Source organism: Arachis ipaensis, chromosome B06 (assembly GCF_000816755.2).
Source record: "Arachis ipaensis cultivar K30076 chromosome B06, Araip1.1, whole genome shotgun sequence".
In the NCBI taxonomy this organism is placed as follows: domain Eukaryota; kingdom Viridiplantae; phylum Streptophyta; class Magnoliopsida; order Fabales; family Fabaceae; genus Arachis; species Arachis ipaensis.
In genome coordinates, this window is record NC_029790.2 from 19,984,891 (window position 1) to 20,002,075 (window position 17,185).

At 39.5% G+C, this 17,185-nt stretch overlaps 1 protein-coding gene across 1 annotated transcript; it reads left to right on the top strand.

Moving 5' to 3' along the window:
- Positions 724-3,237, top strand: LOC107646118 (arachin Ahy-3). Its single transcript, XM_016350312.2, has 4 exons — positions 724-1,065; positions 1,282-1,574; positions 1,730-2,347; positions 2,619-3,237. The coding sequence occupies exons 1-4, from the start codon at positions 777-779 to the stop codon at positions 3,006-3,008; spliced, it is 1,590 nt and encodes a 529-aa protein (XP_016205798.1). The 5' UTR covers positions 724-776; the 3' UTR covers positions 3,009-3,237.

The following is a 17,185-nucleotide window of genomic DNA, read 5'->3' on the forward strand; positions in this document are numbered from 1 at the left end:
TTGTCATTATCAAAATAGATGTCCAAGTGATAGATTGTGCAATTTTCAACAGAAATTATCATTAGATATCAGTGTTTATTCTCTTAAATGAGAACATATATATAAACCATAAAATTGTAATATAAATGTTATATATGTTGTTAAGGAAAAATTATATATACCAAAGAATAGACAAAAAAAAAACTTACAAATTTTAAATTAGTAGTGGGTTGCATAAGTTTATAAATATAGTATTGCATCTTGTTTAAATCTATCTTAGACATTTACCTACAAACACTAATAGATTTATATAACTGTTAGATATTAATTGGTACTAAATTTTAATATTAAAATAACCATCTGTACACTAGTAAAATAAACATCCGATATATCTATTGTTTACCTTGTTTAATATTTTCATTGTTCACCTATACTTTTCCATTCCATAAACATTAAACAATGCATCTAACCGGAGAATTAGGCATCAGCAAGAAAAGAGAAGAACTGAAGCCGTGCATGCGTGGTCCCCGTTGTGAAGAAATCGCAGATAAATGCTTAGCTGTACATGGAGACAAGGTTGCTCTCTTTGTATGCTTATCATGTTATAGAGATGCTTTGCGAGGTGTAACAAAGGAAGGGTGCCATAGCCATGCATGCTGAAGAGTGTCCCAAATGCTCAGTGTACCAACTCACTTTCTCCGACGTGTCCCTTCCTTCACCCTCCTCTCGCCCCCTATAAATCACCTCGCTTCTCATTCTCCTTCATCACAACCACAGCAATAACAATAATAGCAGCCATGGCTAAGCTTCTTGAGCTTTCTTTTTGCTTTTGCTTTCTAGTTCTGGGAGCTAGCAGCATCTCCTTCAGGCAGCAGCCGGAGGAGAATGCGTGCCAGTTCCAGCGCCTCAATGCGCAGAGACCTGACAACCGCATTGAATCGGAGGGCGGTTACATTGAGACTTGGAACCCCAACAACCAGGAGTTCGAATGCGCCGGCGTCGCCCTCTCTCGCTTAGTCCTCCGCCGCAACGCCCTTCGTAGGCCTTTCTACTCCAATGCTCCCCAGGAGATCTTCATCCAGCAAGGTTATTAGTTATTACTACTTTTTCATATTGTTATTGTCAATGATTGAATTTAATTATTTGACGGTAAAAATAATTTTGTACACTCACTAAACGTACTAACATTTTACAACAATTTACGATTGAGACACAAAAAAAAAAGGCATATCTGTATTTGAGAATTTTATTTTTTTTCCATGATCTTTGTTTGTTAATTTCATTTTGAATGAACACATACAGGAAGGGGATACTTTGGGTTGATATTCCCTGGTTGTCCTAGCACATATGAAGAGCCTGCACAACAAGGACGCCGATATCAGTCCCAAAGACCACCAAGACGTTTGCAAGAAGAAGACCAAAGCCAACAGCAACAAGATAGTCACCAGAAGGTGCACCGTTTCAATGAGGGTGATCTCATTGCAGTTCCCACCGGTGTTGCTTTCTGGCTGTACAACGACCACGACACTGATGTTGTTGCTGTTTCTCTTACTGACACCAACAACAACGACAACCAGCTTGATCAGTTCCCCAGGGTATATATATGCTCAAATCTCATTCGTTATTTTTGGCATGTGCATATATCATGAATATTGAGTATTAGTCTATTATTATTTCTTATGAATTCTCATCAATAAACCATGCCACATTTATATATAAATGATCCGTGACAATTAATAATACATAACAGAGATTCAATTTGGCTGGGAACCACGAGCAAGAGTTCTTAAGATACCAGCAACAAAGCAGACAAAGCAGACGAAGAAGCTTACCATTAAGCCCATACAGCCCTCAGCCTGGACAAGAAGACCGTGAATTTAGCCCTCAAGGACAGCACGGCCGCAGAGAACGAGCAGGACAAGAACAAGAAAACGAAGGTGGAAACATCTTCAGCGGCTTCACGTCGGAGTTCCTGGCACAAGCCTTCCAGGTTGACGACAGACAGATAGTGCAAAATCTAAGAGGCGAGAACGAGAGTGAAGAACAGGGAGCCATTGTGACAGTGAAGGGAGGCCTCAGAATCTTGAGCCCAGATAGAAAGAGTCCCGACGAAGAAGAGGAATACGATGAAGACGAATATGCTGAAGAGGAGAGGCAACAAGATAGAAGGCGTGGCAGGGGAAGCAGAGGCAGCGGCAATGGCATTGAGGAGACCATCTGCACCGCAACTGTTAAAAAGAACATTGGTAGAAACAGATCCCCTGACATCTACAACCCTCAAGCTGGTTCACTCAAAACTGCCAACGAGCTCAACCTTCTAATCCTTAGGTGGCTTGGACTTAGTGCTGAATATGGAAATCTCTACAGGGTTTGTACTTTCTCTTTTTCTATCTATTTTTTTAGCATACTACACTATTAACAAAATTTATCATTGTTAGTAAGATTTGGCTAATACCTTAAACATTAAGTATTAAATTCTAAATTTTAAATACTAAATACTAATGGTATAAGAATATAATGTTACTTAACTATCGATTAATATCGATAAAAAGTATTGATACTGATATTTTTCTTTTCTTGTAGTGTTACATTAGGCATTCGATTTGGTTATCTATTTACCCATTGAAATGTGATTGCAGAATGCATTGTTTGTCCCTCACTACAACACGAACGCACACAGCATCATATATGCATTGAGGGGACGGGCTCATGTGCAAGTGGTGGACAGCAACGGCAACAGAGTGTACGACGAGGAGCTTCAAGAGGGTCACGTTCTTGTGGTGCCACAGAACTTCGCCGTGGCTGGGAAGTCCCAGAGCGAGAACTTCGAATACGTGGCATTCAAGACAGACTCAAGGCCCAGCATAGCCAACCTCGCCGGTGAAAACTCCTTCATAGATAACCTGCCGGAGGAGGTGGTTGCAAATTCATATGGCCTCCCAAGGGAGCAGGCAAGGCAGCTTAAGAACAACAACCCCTTCAAGTTCTTCGTTCCACCTTTTCAGCAGTCTCCGAGGGCTGTGGCTTAAAAACGACCAGTATCTTTTGCAAGCGTGTTATCCACTACATACTTTTTGCCACAAATGAATAATATAATAATAAGAAGAATAATGTAGTTTTAATTTTTAGTATGAATAAGAATACAAAGGGGCATTGATGCCTTTTTGTTTAAGATCGGAATGTAACATATGTGCAATGAGCAGATATGGAGAAAACCTTTTGCGGGAAAAACATGAATAATAAAAGAAGTTATGGTCTCACGCACGCCACATTTGTCTTTGTATCCCCCTTTCTTTGTGATAAAACAAACTTGAAAAGAATATCAACAACACAGCATGCTCTAACATTTTGATGTAACTCCGAAAATCCGAGTAATTGTTGAGGGTGAGCTATAATGAGCTAGGATTTCTATTCAAGCACTATAAGATCGTGACAATTCAATTTTGACATGCATGGTATATATAGCTTGCTTATGATCATTGATGACTTGCTCATGTAAATCCAATTTTTACAATTTAGATGGCGAGTTCCTAAAGCCTCGTGAAGTAGTTTAAGTGTTTGACTATCTCATCAACATATAACTGAGCGTATTGATGAGTCGTAAAAACACTTTTTACTGGAAGAAAGTGTGACACTTGGTTATTTGGTTCACTATGATCCATATTTTGATGGTATGAGCTAGTCTTGTCACAAAATCTATGGTGATTCTTTTCCATTTCCATTTTAGTATCTCGATTTGCTGGAGTAAATCCGCAGGCTTTTAATGTTCAACTTTGATTTGTTGGCACACTAAGTATCGTGATATAAAGTCACCAATGTCCCTTTTTATGCCTTCTCACCAGAATAACTGTCGCAAATCCTAATGTTTTAATAGAACCAGGATGTATAAAATAGCGAGAGTTATGAGTTTCCACCAAGATTGTTTTTCGAAGATTTTCAATGTTTGGTACATACAATCGTTTACCAAAACGAAGAATTCCTTCTTGGTCCAATGTGAAGGTAGAGTTAATTCCGCTCTTAACATCACCAAAAAGTTTAAGCAGTTTTAAATCTTCTTTTTAGAGGGTTTTAATTCTTTTGATGAGGGATGACTGAGCATTCACATGAGTAAGAAAAATTCCAGATCTTCTAAGTTTGAACAGTATTCCTTTAACCTCGAGCTGATGAATTTCTCCAATCAGTGGTCTTTAAGCAGCTACGATGATATCAGCTTTTCATAGGTGATAAAGGATTGTACAATCATAATCTTTAAGCAGCTCTATCCATCTTCATTGCCTCAGATTTAAATTTTTTTGTTGAAATATATAGTTTAAATTTTTGTAATCCGTATAGATTTCGCATGTCTCATCATAAACATATAGTGTATTGGATAGTTTTACTTGCGTTTTTTGAGTTGGCATGAGACATGAGCAATAATTCGACCATGTTACGCTAACACACATTCCAACTCAAATCGAGATGCATCACAGAAGATGGAGAAACCCGTCCCAGAAGGTGGAACAAGAACGGGTGCTAAAATGAGGTAAGTATTGAGCATCTGGAAGCTATCATCACAAGCATCTGTCCACTAAAATTTGACATTCTTTTGGGTTAACTTAGTTAATGGTGATGAGATTTTTAAAATTTTTTTATGGATTGTCAATAATATCTTGCTCGACTAAGAAAACTACGAATTTCAGTCACAGAAATTGGTCTTGGCCATTTTTTAATGGCTTCAACTTTTTTCGAATATATCATAATTTCATCTTTCGACACCACATGTCCTAAAAATACCACTTGATCTAACCAAAATTCACACTTAGAGAATTTGGCATAAAATTGGTGCTCTAGAAGGGTTTTCAATACTCTCCTTAGATGATATTCATGCTCTTTCACACTTTTGAAGTATACTAAGATGTCATATATAAACACAATGACAAAGTGATTTAAGAAGGGTTTGAACACTCGATTCATTAGGTTCATAAAATTATAAAAAGGTTGCAGGAGTATTCGTTAATGCAAATGACATTACAATAAACTCATAATGTCCATAGCAAATACAAAAAGCGGTTTTGGGAGATATCTTCCTGCTTGATTTTCAATTGATGTTACTCCAAATGTAAATCGATCAAATCATTGATTCTAGACAATGGATACTTGTTGTGAATGGTCACTCTATTAAGTTGTCGATAATCTATACATAGGTGTATTGATCTATCTTTCTTCTTTATGAAGAGAACAAGGGCTCCCAAAGAAGATACGTTAGGACAAATGAACCCTTTATTCAACATATCTATAGCTTGGTCTTTTAATTCTCGCAGCTCTCTTGGTTCCATACAATAAAGAGGAATTGATATGCGATGAGCTTCCGGGATTAAGTTTATGGAGAATTGAATTTTTCCATCAGGTGGTATGCCTGGTAAGTCATCAGAAAATACATCTGAAAATTTCTTCACCACAGAAATATGACCAATGCTACGCATCATGGATTCAATGTTTCTAACTACCGCAAGAAACCATGACACCCTTTGTTTATCAGGTTCATGACTTTTTTTTAGAGGAGAGATGAGTTTGTTTGGGGTCAAGTATCCATCACCTTTAAAAGTAAAAGGTAGAATATCTAGAACATTAAACTTCATTATTTTAGAATAATAAATCACGTTAACATGATAAGCTGCTAGCCAATCCATACCTCAAATGACATCAATGTCTTCCATCGGATCTAGAAGAATTAGGTTATATTAGCCAAGGTGTCCACAGAGTTTATAGTAACGAAACAAGATTGAAACACAAATTGAACCATAGTGAAAACTGAGCGGAGTATCGACTTGGAAGGGGTTGTCTAATAACACAAGTTGCATGTTGAAATGGTTTGCTAGAGTTGGGAAAACAAATGAATAATAAGAACTCGTATCAAATAGCACTTGAGCATCCAAAGAGAAAACTTGTAAAATAAAGTACCTATTACAACTGCATTTGAAGCCTGTGCATCTTGGTGAATTAAGGTATATACACGTGCTTGTCCTCTACCTCTCTAATTTGTTCCTTTGCCCCCAGGATTTCACCCTCCTATCCCTCTACCTTGGCTAGCAAAGTTTCCAAGAAACGTAGTTGAGTATGAAGGTGAAGGTGATGGTGTCGTAGAATATGCATGACCTTAAATAATTCCTCCCTGGAACTTGGACTATCCTTCCTTAGGTGACCAGTTTGATTGCATCCAAAATATGCACCAATGGCCTTGAAGCATACTCCAGAATGAGGATGTCCACATTGTTGGCAGTATGGTTTGCCATGCATAGATTAATCACCAGATTGATAGGTCCCTCCAGTGAAACTCTTTGAGCCTGAGAGGCTTGTTAGAGGGGTACAGACGGCGCAGCTTCAATAATGGGTGCTTGTTGATTGTCTTGATGACCTTTATAACTTGGTCCTCGTCTGAAATTAAAACCACTAAAGAGCTGTCTTTTTGTCTTAAGCTTCTTATCTGCTTGTTTAGGAGTGATTCTTTCACTATTTATAACCTCAATTGCATAGGTAGAATCTAGGATTTTATTGAAGTTCATTTGCCAAATCTCTGGCACTCGAGTAATATACATGGGTTCTTCCAGGCCTCTCACGAACCTACGAACTCTAATTTCTTCAGAAGGTATTAAATAAGAAGCGTTCTTGGAAAGCCTGAAAATTCTTTAGCATACTCTGTCACAGTCATGCTTCGTTGCCTTAATCTCTCTATTGCAATGGCATCCTCTGCTTGCTTGCTAGCAGGGTGAAATCTTTCAATAAATTTCTTAATGAATTCTTCCCATATAAGAGTAGGCAGCCCAGTTGCTTCCTTACTTTCAATAAGGGTCTTGTACCAATATCTAGTTATCACTTGAAGGTTATATGATACTAGCTCAATAGCGTAATCTTTTTTGCATCTAAGGGCTCACAGGATTTTTCTCACATCTTCAAGGTATTGTTGAGGATCCTCATCCAGGAAATCTCCTTTGAAAGTGGATGAGTTAATATTTAGGTATTGTTTGAAGGTAGGTTTCTTATCTCTAAAAATAAAAGGAAACATTCATGGAGAAAAAGTTAAGGTGGGTTTGTGTTTGCACACTGCCGTTAGCTCGGTTTGCCAAAAATTCAACTACAACACACAGATTATCATTAACTGTTCTAAGTTTTGCTACCAAGCTTGCAGGTGTTTCTCTATTTACTAGATTTTCTTGTATTTCTTATGGAACTATATCGGCTTGAGTTATATTTTCCAAGTGTTCGTCTTCTTGAAGTACTTTTCATGTCCTTCTACTGGCTATTCTTTGACTCGTCCTAGCATTCGCTCTTGTAAGGGTGAGAGATTAGTCCTATTAGATGTTGTAGTGTTAGGAGCATGAATGGCTCCACCATGCAATTTAGGTGGCATCTTTTCACCTAGTAAGCAAAGAATGTGGTCACATAATATCCAAAGAAAGGACAAGAATTTTATCGAAGACACAGATATAAGTTTAACTTCCTACAGGCTTTTGGTAACATCACACTTGTGAAAATGGGTTAACAACCATTTGCACAATCGTAAACTTATTAAAAGACATTTGCTCCATATTACACAAGAAAATCTAAACTCTAATACCAACTTTGTCACAGCCGAATTTAAGTAGTAACCGGCAATAAAAAAAAGTTTTCTAATAAGCCTATTAATTGCATAATTCTTAAATGAATAATTTAAATCTGCATCTATTATATATCACAAATACGAGTTTATATATACAAATATATAATACTATCAAACATTAAAGATATTGCCTGTAATATATGAAATATTAACTAAGAAATTCAAGGTGTAGTATAAATGACAAGGCCCTTGGAAGACAAGGACTCACCAAAAAGCCGATTTCTACCGAGGGATAGAAGGATTAGGACTCTAATCTATATTTATATTTAAAAAACATATAATATTCAAGAAACATATAAAAAAATTTAAATAAAATATTTTGTAACAAATTAAAATATTCTATATTATGTAATAAATATAAAAATGAATAAAATTATTTATATTTAAATAACCAAATAATTATTATTGATGAGTATTTTAGTCAAATTGATTAAATAATATGTTATTTTACTCTTACAAAAGAGAAATATATTCTGTTCCAAGGTATTATTTGAAACTAAGGTGGATTTGGGTTTGAACGTGAGATTTAAACGCCTTTGAGTGAGTTCTGACTTATTTGCTAGGATGGTGGTTCAAGGTTATCAAACTCACGAATCTAAGTAAACTCGTGGAATTGACTTAGACTTGACTTGTAGACTCGTTCGAGTTTACTTGTTATGAATTCTTATACATACATACATACATACATACATACATACATACATACATACATACATACATACATACATACATACATACATACATANGGAATGGTGGTCAAGAATGGCTAAGAATTGACTTGCCTATGATAAGAGGACAGGTGACGACACAGTAGGTGTAAGACCCGGTTAATTAACGGCTAATTAACCTATAAATGAGAATTTATTCTAGAAAGGAAAAAATGTTATTTTTTATGGCTAAATGTGATAGAGGAGATTGAGACGAGAATTTCGGTACCAATTTTATAGAAAACGGACCAAGATTGGACCAAACGGGCCAAACCGGACCAACCCTAGTTTTCAGCACTCTCTCTCCTCACAACACACTCAAACATGCTGAAATGGTGGAGAGGAAGGGAAGAAAACTCTCTCAACTTCTTTCTCTCACTTGATCTTCAAACCACCATAACTTTTGATCTAGAGCTCCGATTGTCGCACCGTTTGCGGCCACGCGTTCACCGCAGAGAGCTCTACAAAACCCATACAATCAATCTTGAGGTAAGCTACGTTTTGCTTTTCGAATTTCCAGCCTTGTTTTCGAGTTTCATGAGCAAAAATGTTGAGATTTTGGGCTCTTTGATGTTATAGGACCCAACTCTCTTGAAGGAGAAGATTAATCTTGTCTCCTTGGACCTTGAGTAAGGTAAGATATCTCAAACCCTAGTGAGAATGTTGAACTTGTGGTTGTGGGTGTTGAGCTCTTGTGTTTTGGTATGATGATTGTGGCTTAGGTTGTGTATATGTGAATATTGGAGCTTGATTGGTGATTTTGGAAAGCTTGGGAGAGGGTTTTGTGTGACAAAATCTATTCTTGGAGGTGTTGAGACCTTGAGAGCTTGAGGAAAAGTGGTTTGGAAGTGCTCTGGTTGAGCTTGGGAAATCGGCTAAGGTATGGTTTCGGTTTCCCATATCTATTATGTAATGTGGTAGGAAATACTTAGGCTAGAGGCCCTAAGATAGGCATTGAATTGTTGGTGTTGTTGAATGGTTGAGATATATGATGTGTTCATATATGTGATTATGAATATTGATGCCTTGATTGTGTGATATATGAGAAATGCATGTTGTGATATATGCTTGATGGATGATTGAGGTTGAATTGATGGGTGGTACCATGTTGATGGTGAGTATGATGTTGATCATGTATAATGATGGTTGATTGGAAATGGTATTATTGGAAATTGAGATGAGGAAGGATGTATGACATGATATTGTGTTTGTCCTTTAGCCATTGGATTGAGAAGTGTTAAAATGGTTGGATGTGATTTTGGGAATTTTGGTAAAATATCAATGTGTGAGTTGAGGATGGCTTGATGTTGATTTTGGTACATTTTGATTGATTTCAAAGAAAAGGGATGAAATTGGCATGTTTTGATTGATTTCGAAAAGAGTTGAAAGTGGCTTGTTTTGAAAATGGCACTTTATGGTTTTGTATGAAAACATGATTTTTGGGTATACTTTGACGGGACATAACCTGGACTGCGGATCTCTGTTTTCTGCCAAATCTATTTAGAAATGGAATTGGATCCGGGATGTCCATGCCGTTCGAAGAACGGGTAAAAAACGATTTAAAATGAGAAAGTTATATCCGTCAGAAGATTGGGGGTTGAATCTGTGAATTCTGCAGCTTTTAACTTAGAAAATTTTTAGCAGAATAACCCCCCGTGCGTTGGCACACTTGGCGCGTACGCATCGTTCTTCGAGAAAACACCATCCACGCGTGCGCGTGGTGTGCATGGGCGCGTCGATGCGCTGCACCAAATGCCCAGCCATTTTCCCGAGAGTTGTGCCAAAGTTGTGCCAGTTTTATGCCTGGGGCGCAAGAGCACCCACGTGTATGCGTGGCTGACGCGTGCGCGTCGTTTGGCTAATTTTCAATCCGCGCGTTCGCGCGTATGACACTTGCGCGTCAATGAGTTTTAAGGCCATCCACGCGGGCGGGTGGAGTGCGCGTACGCGTGGCCCTATTTTCATCCCAAAGTTGATTTTTGAGTTTTAAAAGCCAAATTTCATACTTCTAAGCCTCCAATCTCACCACTTATGTCTTAAATCATTATGATATGCCTAGCTATGAGATAAGGGGCTAGTGAATGTGGTAACTTGCAAGTGAAGCAAGGGAAAAATGAATGATCAATGAAGATCAAAGATGATTATGTAAGATGTGGAGGATGGCGGTGGAAGTGCTTGTTATGCCATGGGCCGAAGGGCCGTAATTGTAAATAAATTGGCTGGTTATGGATTTAACCGTGAGCCGGATGGCTAGATTATCGTCGTGTTACGGCAGAGCCATGTTTATGGCTAAGTATAAATGCATATATGCTGTTGAATGAATTGTGAATGTTTGCACTTCCACTATCAGAGATGAGGGTTTCCCTGGGAGGAAGCAGTGGCTAGCCCCCACGTGCCCCAGGTTGAGACTCGAAGCTTTGTTGACCCTATGTCGTAAGTGTGGCCGGGCATTGTGAAAGTCCCGGATGAGCTCGCCCCCGTAAATATTCACCGGTGAGGGTGATGGATATGGATCATGATTATGATCAAGTTTATGATGAGTATAACTCGAGTTGGGGATGCGCGACAGAGGGACAGTCCAAGGTTAGCTACCAGGACTTGTCGGGTTGGCTCTATAACCGACAGATGATATCATCAGCCACTAGGGACAGGCATTCATCATATGCATACTATGTGAATTGTTTGAGATTGCCTATTTGACTGCATATTACTTGCTATTTGTCTAAATGCCTTAATTGTTCTTACTTGTATATCTCTTGTCTGATATAACTGTGTTTGCTATATTATACTCCTGCTGGTGGTTGGGAGGTCTAAAGGAATTGGAAAGGGAAGTATTAGTTAGACTGAAGAATCTTTAGTTAGTTGCCACTTACGGTTTAGCTTGTTTATAAGCTTTGATATTATCTGGAGGAAGTTCTAGGATTGCCTTCAGCTTTCCTCTATTATTATGTATTATATATGTGGAAGCTGTTACCATGCTAGGGACCTCTGGTTCTCACCCATGTGGATTTTGTGATTTTCAGATGCAGGACGCGAGGCTTCTCGTTGAGGCATGCCGGAGACTTCTGGATTAGCGAAGATCCTTTGTTTTCGGGACTCTGTTTTGGGTTATATATTTTGTTTAGATACTTTTATCTCCATTAAATAATACAAACTGTGATGACTCCTCTTATAGGAGGTTTTGGAGAATAGGTTTCTGTATTTGTGTCCCTTTGGGTTTTCTTTGGGGTTTTCCTTATTTTATTATATGTATATATTGTTATGCTCGGACCGGTTATCTTCGCAGCCGGATTTTGAGTCTTGATATTCCTGTTTTTGACACTCCCTTGTATATATAATATCTCGTGTTAGCTTATCCTTTGCTCGTTACGTTATCGATCGGAGTGTTGCGCGTTCGAGTTACGATTTTTGTTTACCCCTTTTTCTACAAAGGCTCCTAGTTATAATTAATTATTCATACTACTATACGTACTAAATTTTTGTTTTAGAGGTCGTAATACCTTGCCATATCTGAATTATGACTTAAGCATAAGTCTCTGTATGGTAGGGTGTTACATTATGGTATCAGAGCAGTTCGTTCCTGTAGAGCCTGAGGAATGGACTGACTATACTTCTGTGCATTCTCTGTGTGTGTGTTATGTGCTACTAGTATATCTGCTTGATATAATTGGCATAAACGTTCATGAGCATGCATTTGGGACTTTGAAGCACTAGACTTCCGATATTGAGACTGATCAACTTAATATCGATTGTTTGGTGTGTATAGGGACCAGATGACGCCTCGTGTACGCGGTAGAGGTCGTGGGAGAGGTCGTACTAATGCTCGTGCGCCGGAGACTAACCCTAATGATCCGGTGAACTTTATGACTGCGTTGGAGAACATGGCTGCTGCTATGCAAGCCACTGCTGAGGCTCTGGGCCAACAGATGAACAACCATGGTAATGACGGAGGTGGAGTTCAGGGCCCGATGACACTGGAAAACTTTTTGAAGGTTAATCCCCCGAAGTTCAAGGGAACTACTAGCCCGACTGAGGCCGATACATGGTTTCAGGCCATGGAATGAGCACTGCAAGCGCAGGTGGTACCTGAAGGGCAGCGTGTAGAGTTCGCTACCTATTTGCTCACTGGGGAAGCGTCGCATTAGTGGCAAGGAATCCGACGCCTCCTGCAGCAGGGTGATGATTATATCACCTGGGACGTCTTCCAAGAGGAGTTCTATAAGAAGTACTTTCCGACTTCTGCTAGGACGGCCAATGAGCTTGAATTGTTGCAGCTGAAGTAGGGTACTATGTCCGTATCTGAGTATATGGTGCGGTATTTTACAACCACACTTACTAACCAGCAAGTGCACCGGGTCGTACCAAGTAATACCTTACGTGAGTAAGGGTCGATCCCACGAGGATTGATGGACTAAGCAACAATAGTGTTTGATAGGCTTAGTTAGACAAACAAAAATTGGTGTTGAGATGCAGTATAAAAGAGATTAAACAATATAAAAAATATTGAAGAAAGGCAAGTAATTAAGTTGAGAGTAATATATGGAGAAGGCAGTTAAGGCTTCAGAGTTATCTATTTTCTGGATTGACTTTTCTTATTAACTATTTTAATTACGCAAGATTTAATTCATGGCAAACTATTTATGACTAGACCCTAATTCCTTAGACCTTCCTAGTCTCCTCTAAAATTTATCAACTGCCAATTCCTTGGTCAATTAGCTTCTAATCTATGATTTCTGGGCTAAGAACTGGGTCAAAACGGCCCAGAAATTGCCCCCAGTGTTTTTCTACATTTTCTGCACGTGGCGCATGTGACGCGTTCGCGTCGTCCACGCGTTCGCGTCATTTGTGCAGATTCCAGTCCACGCGTTTGCGTCAGGCACGCGATCGCGTCATTGCGATTTCCTCCATTCCGCGCGGTCGCGTGAGCCATGCGTCCGCGTCGGTATTCGTTGGTCATCTCCTTGGCTTCTTCTCTTTCTCTGCAGAAACTCCATCAAATTCTGCCAAATGCTCCCTAAAATAAACAGTATTGTACAAAATTCAAAATAGCATCCATAGTGGCTAAAATATAATTAATTCTTAATTAAACTCAACAAATTAACTGCAAATTCACTAGGAAAAGATAGACAAGATGCTCACGCATCACAACACCAAACTTAAACTGTTGCTTGTCCTCAAGCAACCAAAACTAATATAAGCTTAGGATGTGAATTTGCATGAGAATGAGAGTTCGATTAAGCCCATGTCTTCTCTTATAGTGGGGTTTACAACTGCAATCCTGAACAATTTTGGCATCTCACTTTATCCTTTGAAGTTTAGGATGATTGGCATCCATAGGAACTCAGAATTCAGATAGTGTTATTGATTTTCCTAGTTCAGTATGTTGATTCTTGAACACAGCTACTTTATGAGTCTTGGCTGTGACCCTAAGCATTTTGTTTTCCAGTATTACCACCGGATACATAAATGCCACAGACACATAACTGGGTGAACCTTTTCAGATTGTGACTTAGCTTTGCTAGAGTCCCCAGTTAGAGGTGCCCAGAGTTCTTAAGCACACTCTTTTTGCTTTGGATCACGACTTTAACCGCTCAGTCTCAAGCTTTTCACTTGACACCTTCACGCCACAAGCACATGGTTAGGGATAGCTTGATTTAGCCGCTTAGGCCAGGATTTTATTCCTTAGGGCCCTCCTATCCATTAATGCTCAAAGTCTTGGATCCTTTTTACCCCTTGCCTTTTAGTTTAAAGGGTTATTGGCTTTTTCTGCTTGCTTTTTTTTTTTCTCTCTTTTTTTCCGCAAGCTTTGTGTTTTTCACTGCTTTTTCTTGCTTCAAGAATCAATCTTATGATTTTTCAGATTATCAATAACATTTTTCTTTTTTATCATTCTTTCAAGAGCCAACAATTTTAACATTCATAAACTTCACTATCAAAAAATATGCACTGTTTATGTCATGCATTCAGAATCACAAAAAATACCACCACATTTAAGTAAATCAGACTATTTTTTAAAATTAACTCAATTTCTCATGCACTACACTTCTTTTTCTTTTCTTTTTAGGTTCAAGTTCAGTGAGTGGTATATGAAACATCTTTTCAGCATTAAAGCAATTAAATGAAAACTAAACTAGTCCTAGGATTCTAACTAATAAAGGATCATGCAACAAACAAAGAAAAATAACAGGAAACTGGAACATAATATAGAAAAAGAGGGGAGGAATAAAAAATGAAAGGAACTCAACCACCTTAATTATCCTAGCGGTCGCTTTATTCTTCAGGTTGTGCTCCTTCGCGAAGATGATTCGCCTCCCTTTTGTACTAGAAAACCTGTAAGCGCGGCGTCAACACCAAACTTAAGGGTTTGCTTGTCCTCAAGCAAAGAAGAACTGAAAATAGAAAAGATAAATATTAAAATGAAAAAAAAAAGAAAAAAAATAAATAAATAAAAGGATAAGAGAATAAGAGAGAAGTAGGATTGGGAGAGAGAGAGAAAGAAAACTGGGCGGCACAAGCGACGCGACCGCGTAGGGCATGCGGTCGCGCGCATTGCTCTTATACGGATTGACGCGATCGCGTCGGTCACGCGGTCGCGTGACCCAGTTTGTGCTTCTGGCGCGAGTGCAGCCTCGCGCCAGCACAACTCTCTGTTTGAATTGATATAATTGCCAAAATTGGGGTGACGCGATCGCATGGGGCATGCGATCGCGCGAGTGGGCATTTAATGGGGTACGACGCGGCCGCGTGGGGCATGCGGTCGCGTGAAGGGAATTGCGTGTCCAGCGCCAGTCCAGCACCACTCTAGCACAACTTTCAGCTGTGCACCCGTTTTACGTCAAAAATCAGGGCACGCGGCCGCGTGGGTCACGCGGTCGCGTGGGAGGCCATTACGCCCATACGACGCGGATGCGTCGGCGACGCGGTCGCGTGGGATGAATTGTGCCATTGGCACGCCTCCAGCCACGCTCCAACGTGACTCTCTGTTCGTTTTTATTTTTCTCTTCTCCCCTTGCGACGCGGACGCGTCGCTGATGCGGTCGCATCGCGTAGCTTTTTTTTTTTTTTTGAAATATAGCTTGAGGTGTTCGGTTCCTGGAAGAACATAGCTGCATGATCAGAAAATTAGTGAGAACTTAATAAAAAATAAAATAAAATAACTAAGAAAAATACTACTACGAAAAAATAATAGCTAAGGATACGAAATTATCGGGTTGCCTCCCGACAAGCGCTTCTTTATCGTCATTAGCTTGATGGTCAGCTCCTCTAAGGAGGAGGATCATAGGGGCTCAGCTCTTTGAACTTTTTTCCTGTGTCTCCATAACGTAGCTCAATATGCTCCAGAGAGAGGATTCTGATTACTGTATAAACCCATGCTGGATTGCTGGTCAACACCACCTTCATTCCTGGGGAGAAACCTTCAGTGGGGATCTTTTTGTTTCTCCATCCTCTGGGTATTTTTTTCTTTTTGGGGACCTCCTCCTTGGTGGATGATGCAGTTCCAACACCAAACTTTGGTTTGATGTCAGGCGGAATTTTATCGGTTGTCACCACAGGAGGTTTGAGTTGCAAATTCTGCTGTGCATCATCAGGGAGTTCTTGAAGGTTTGGATCAATGAGTTCAGCCTGCATGCACCTCTCTTCTTCACCTGTTGAATGTACATCTTTGAAGACATGAAAGACCAGTTGCTCATTATGCACTCTAAGCACTAATTCACCCACTTCTACATCAATCAGAGCTCTTCCAGTGGCTAGGAATGGTCTTCCTAGAATTATAGAGGCATTCTCATCCTCCCCTGTATCAAGAATCATAAAATCTGCTGGGAGAAAGAACTTACCCACTTTGACCAAGATATTCTCCACTAATCCGTATGCAGGCTTCATAGATTTGTCTGCCATCTGTAATGCTATCTTTGTGGGTTGTGCCTCTTGGATATGTAGCTTCTTCATCACAGATAAGGGCATTAGATTTATGCTTGCCCCTAGATCACATAGGGCTTTCTCAAAGGTTGTGCTCCCAATGGTGCATGGAATTTGAAAGCTCCCTGGATCTGGCATCTTCCTTGGTAAGTTATTCTGAATGACAGCACTACATTCCTTAGTCAGGACTACTGTCTCATCTCCCTTTAAACGCTTTTTCTTTGACAACAGCTCCTTCATGAACTTGACATAGATAGGCATTTGCTCCAAAACCTCAGCAAAAGGAATATTGATTTGTAACTTTCTGAAGATTTCCAAGAACTTTGAAAACTGCTTGTCCTTGGTCTCCTTTTGAAGTCTCTGAGGATATGGCATCTTAGGCTTGTACTCAGGAGCCTTTGGCTGTGTAGGATAAGTGTCAAGAGAGTCTGGGAATGGGTTGTCTGCACGCTTTGGAGGGGCGTGCTCTACTTCTTCCTTCTTCTCATCTGGAGCTTCTTTTTCAACTACATCTTTATTGACCTTGGTCTCAGAGCCAGCTACCTTACCACTTCTCAATTGAATAGCCTTGCAATCTTCTCCTGGGTTCACCACTGTATCCTCTTGAAATGTACTTGCAGACCTCTCAAGTATTTGCTTGCTCAGTTGGCCCACTAGCACCTCTAAGTTTCTAATAGAGGATTTGGTTTCTTGTATAACTTGTGCTTCCGTACTTGCCACTTGTTCACTTATTACAGTGATAGCCTTGCATTCCTCTCTTGGATTTGGAATTGTGTTACCAGGAAGGCTGTTAGTGGTCCTCTGATCAATTTCATTAACCTTTGTGGCTAATTGACCCATTTGAATTTCCAGGTTCTTGATGGATGCTCTGGTTTCCTGTCTAAAACCTGTCAATATTGCTTCTAAATCATTGTTCTGCTGGAAACCGCCCTGAGAACTATTGTTG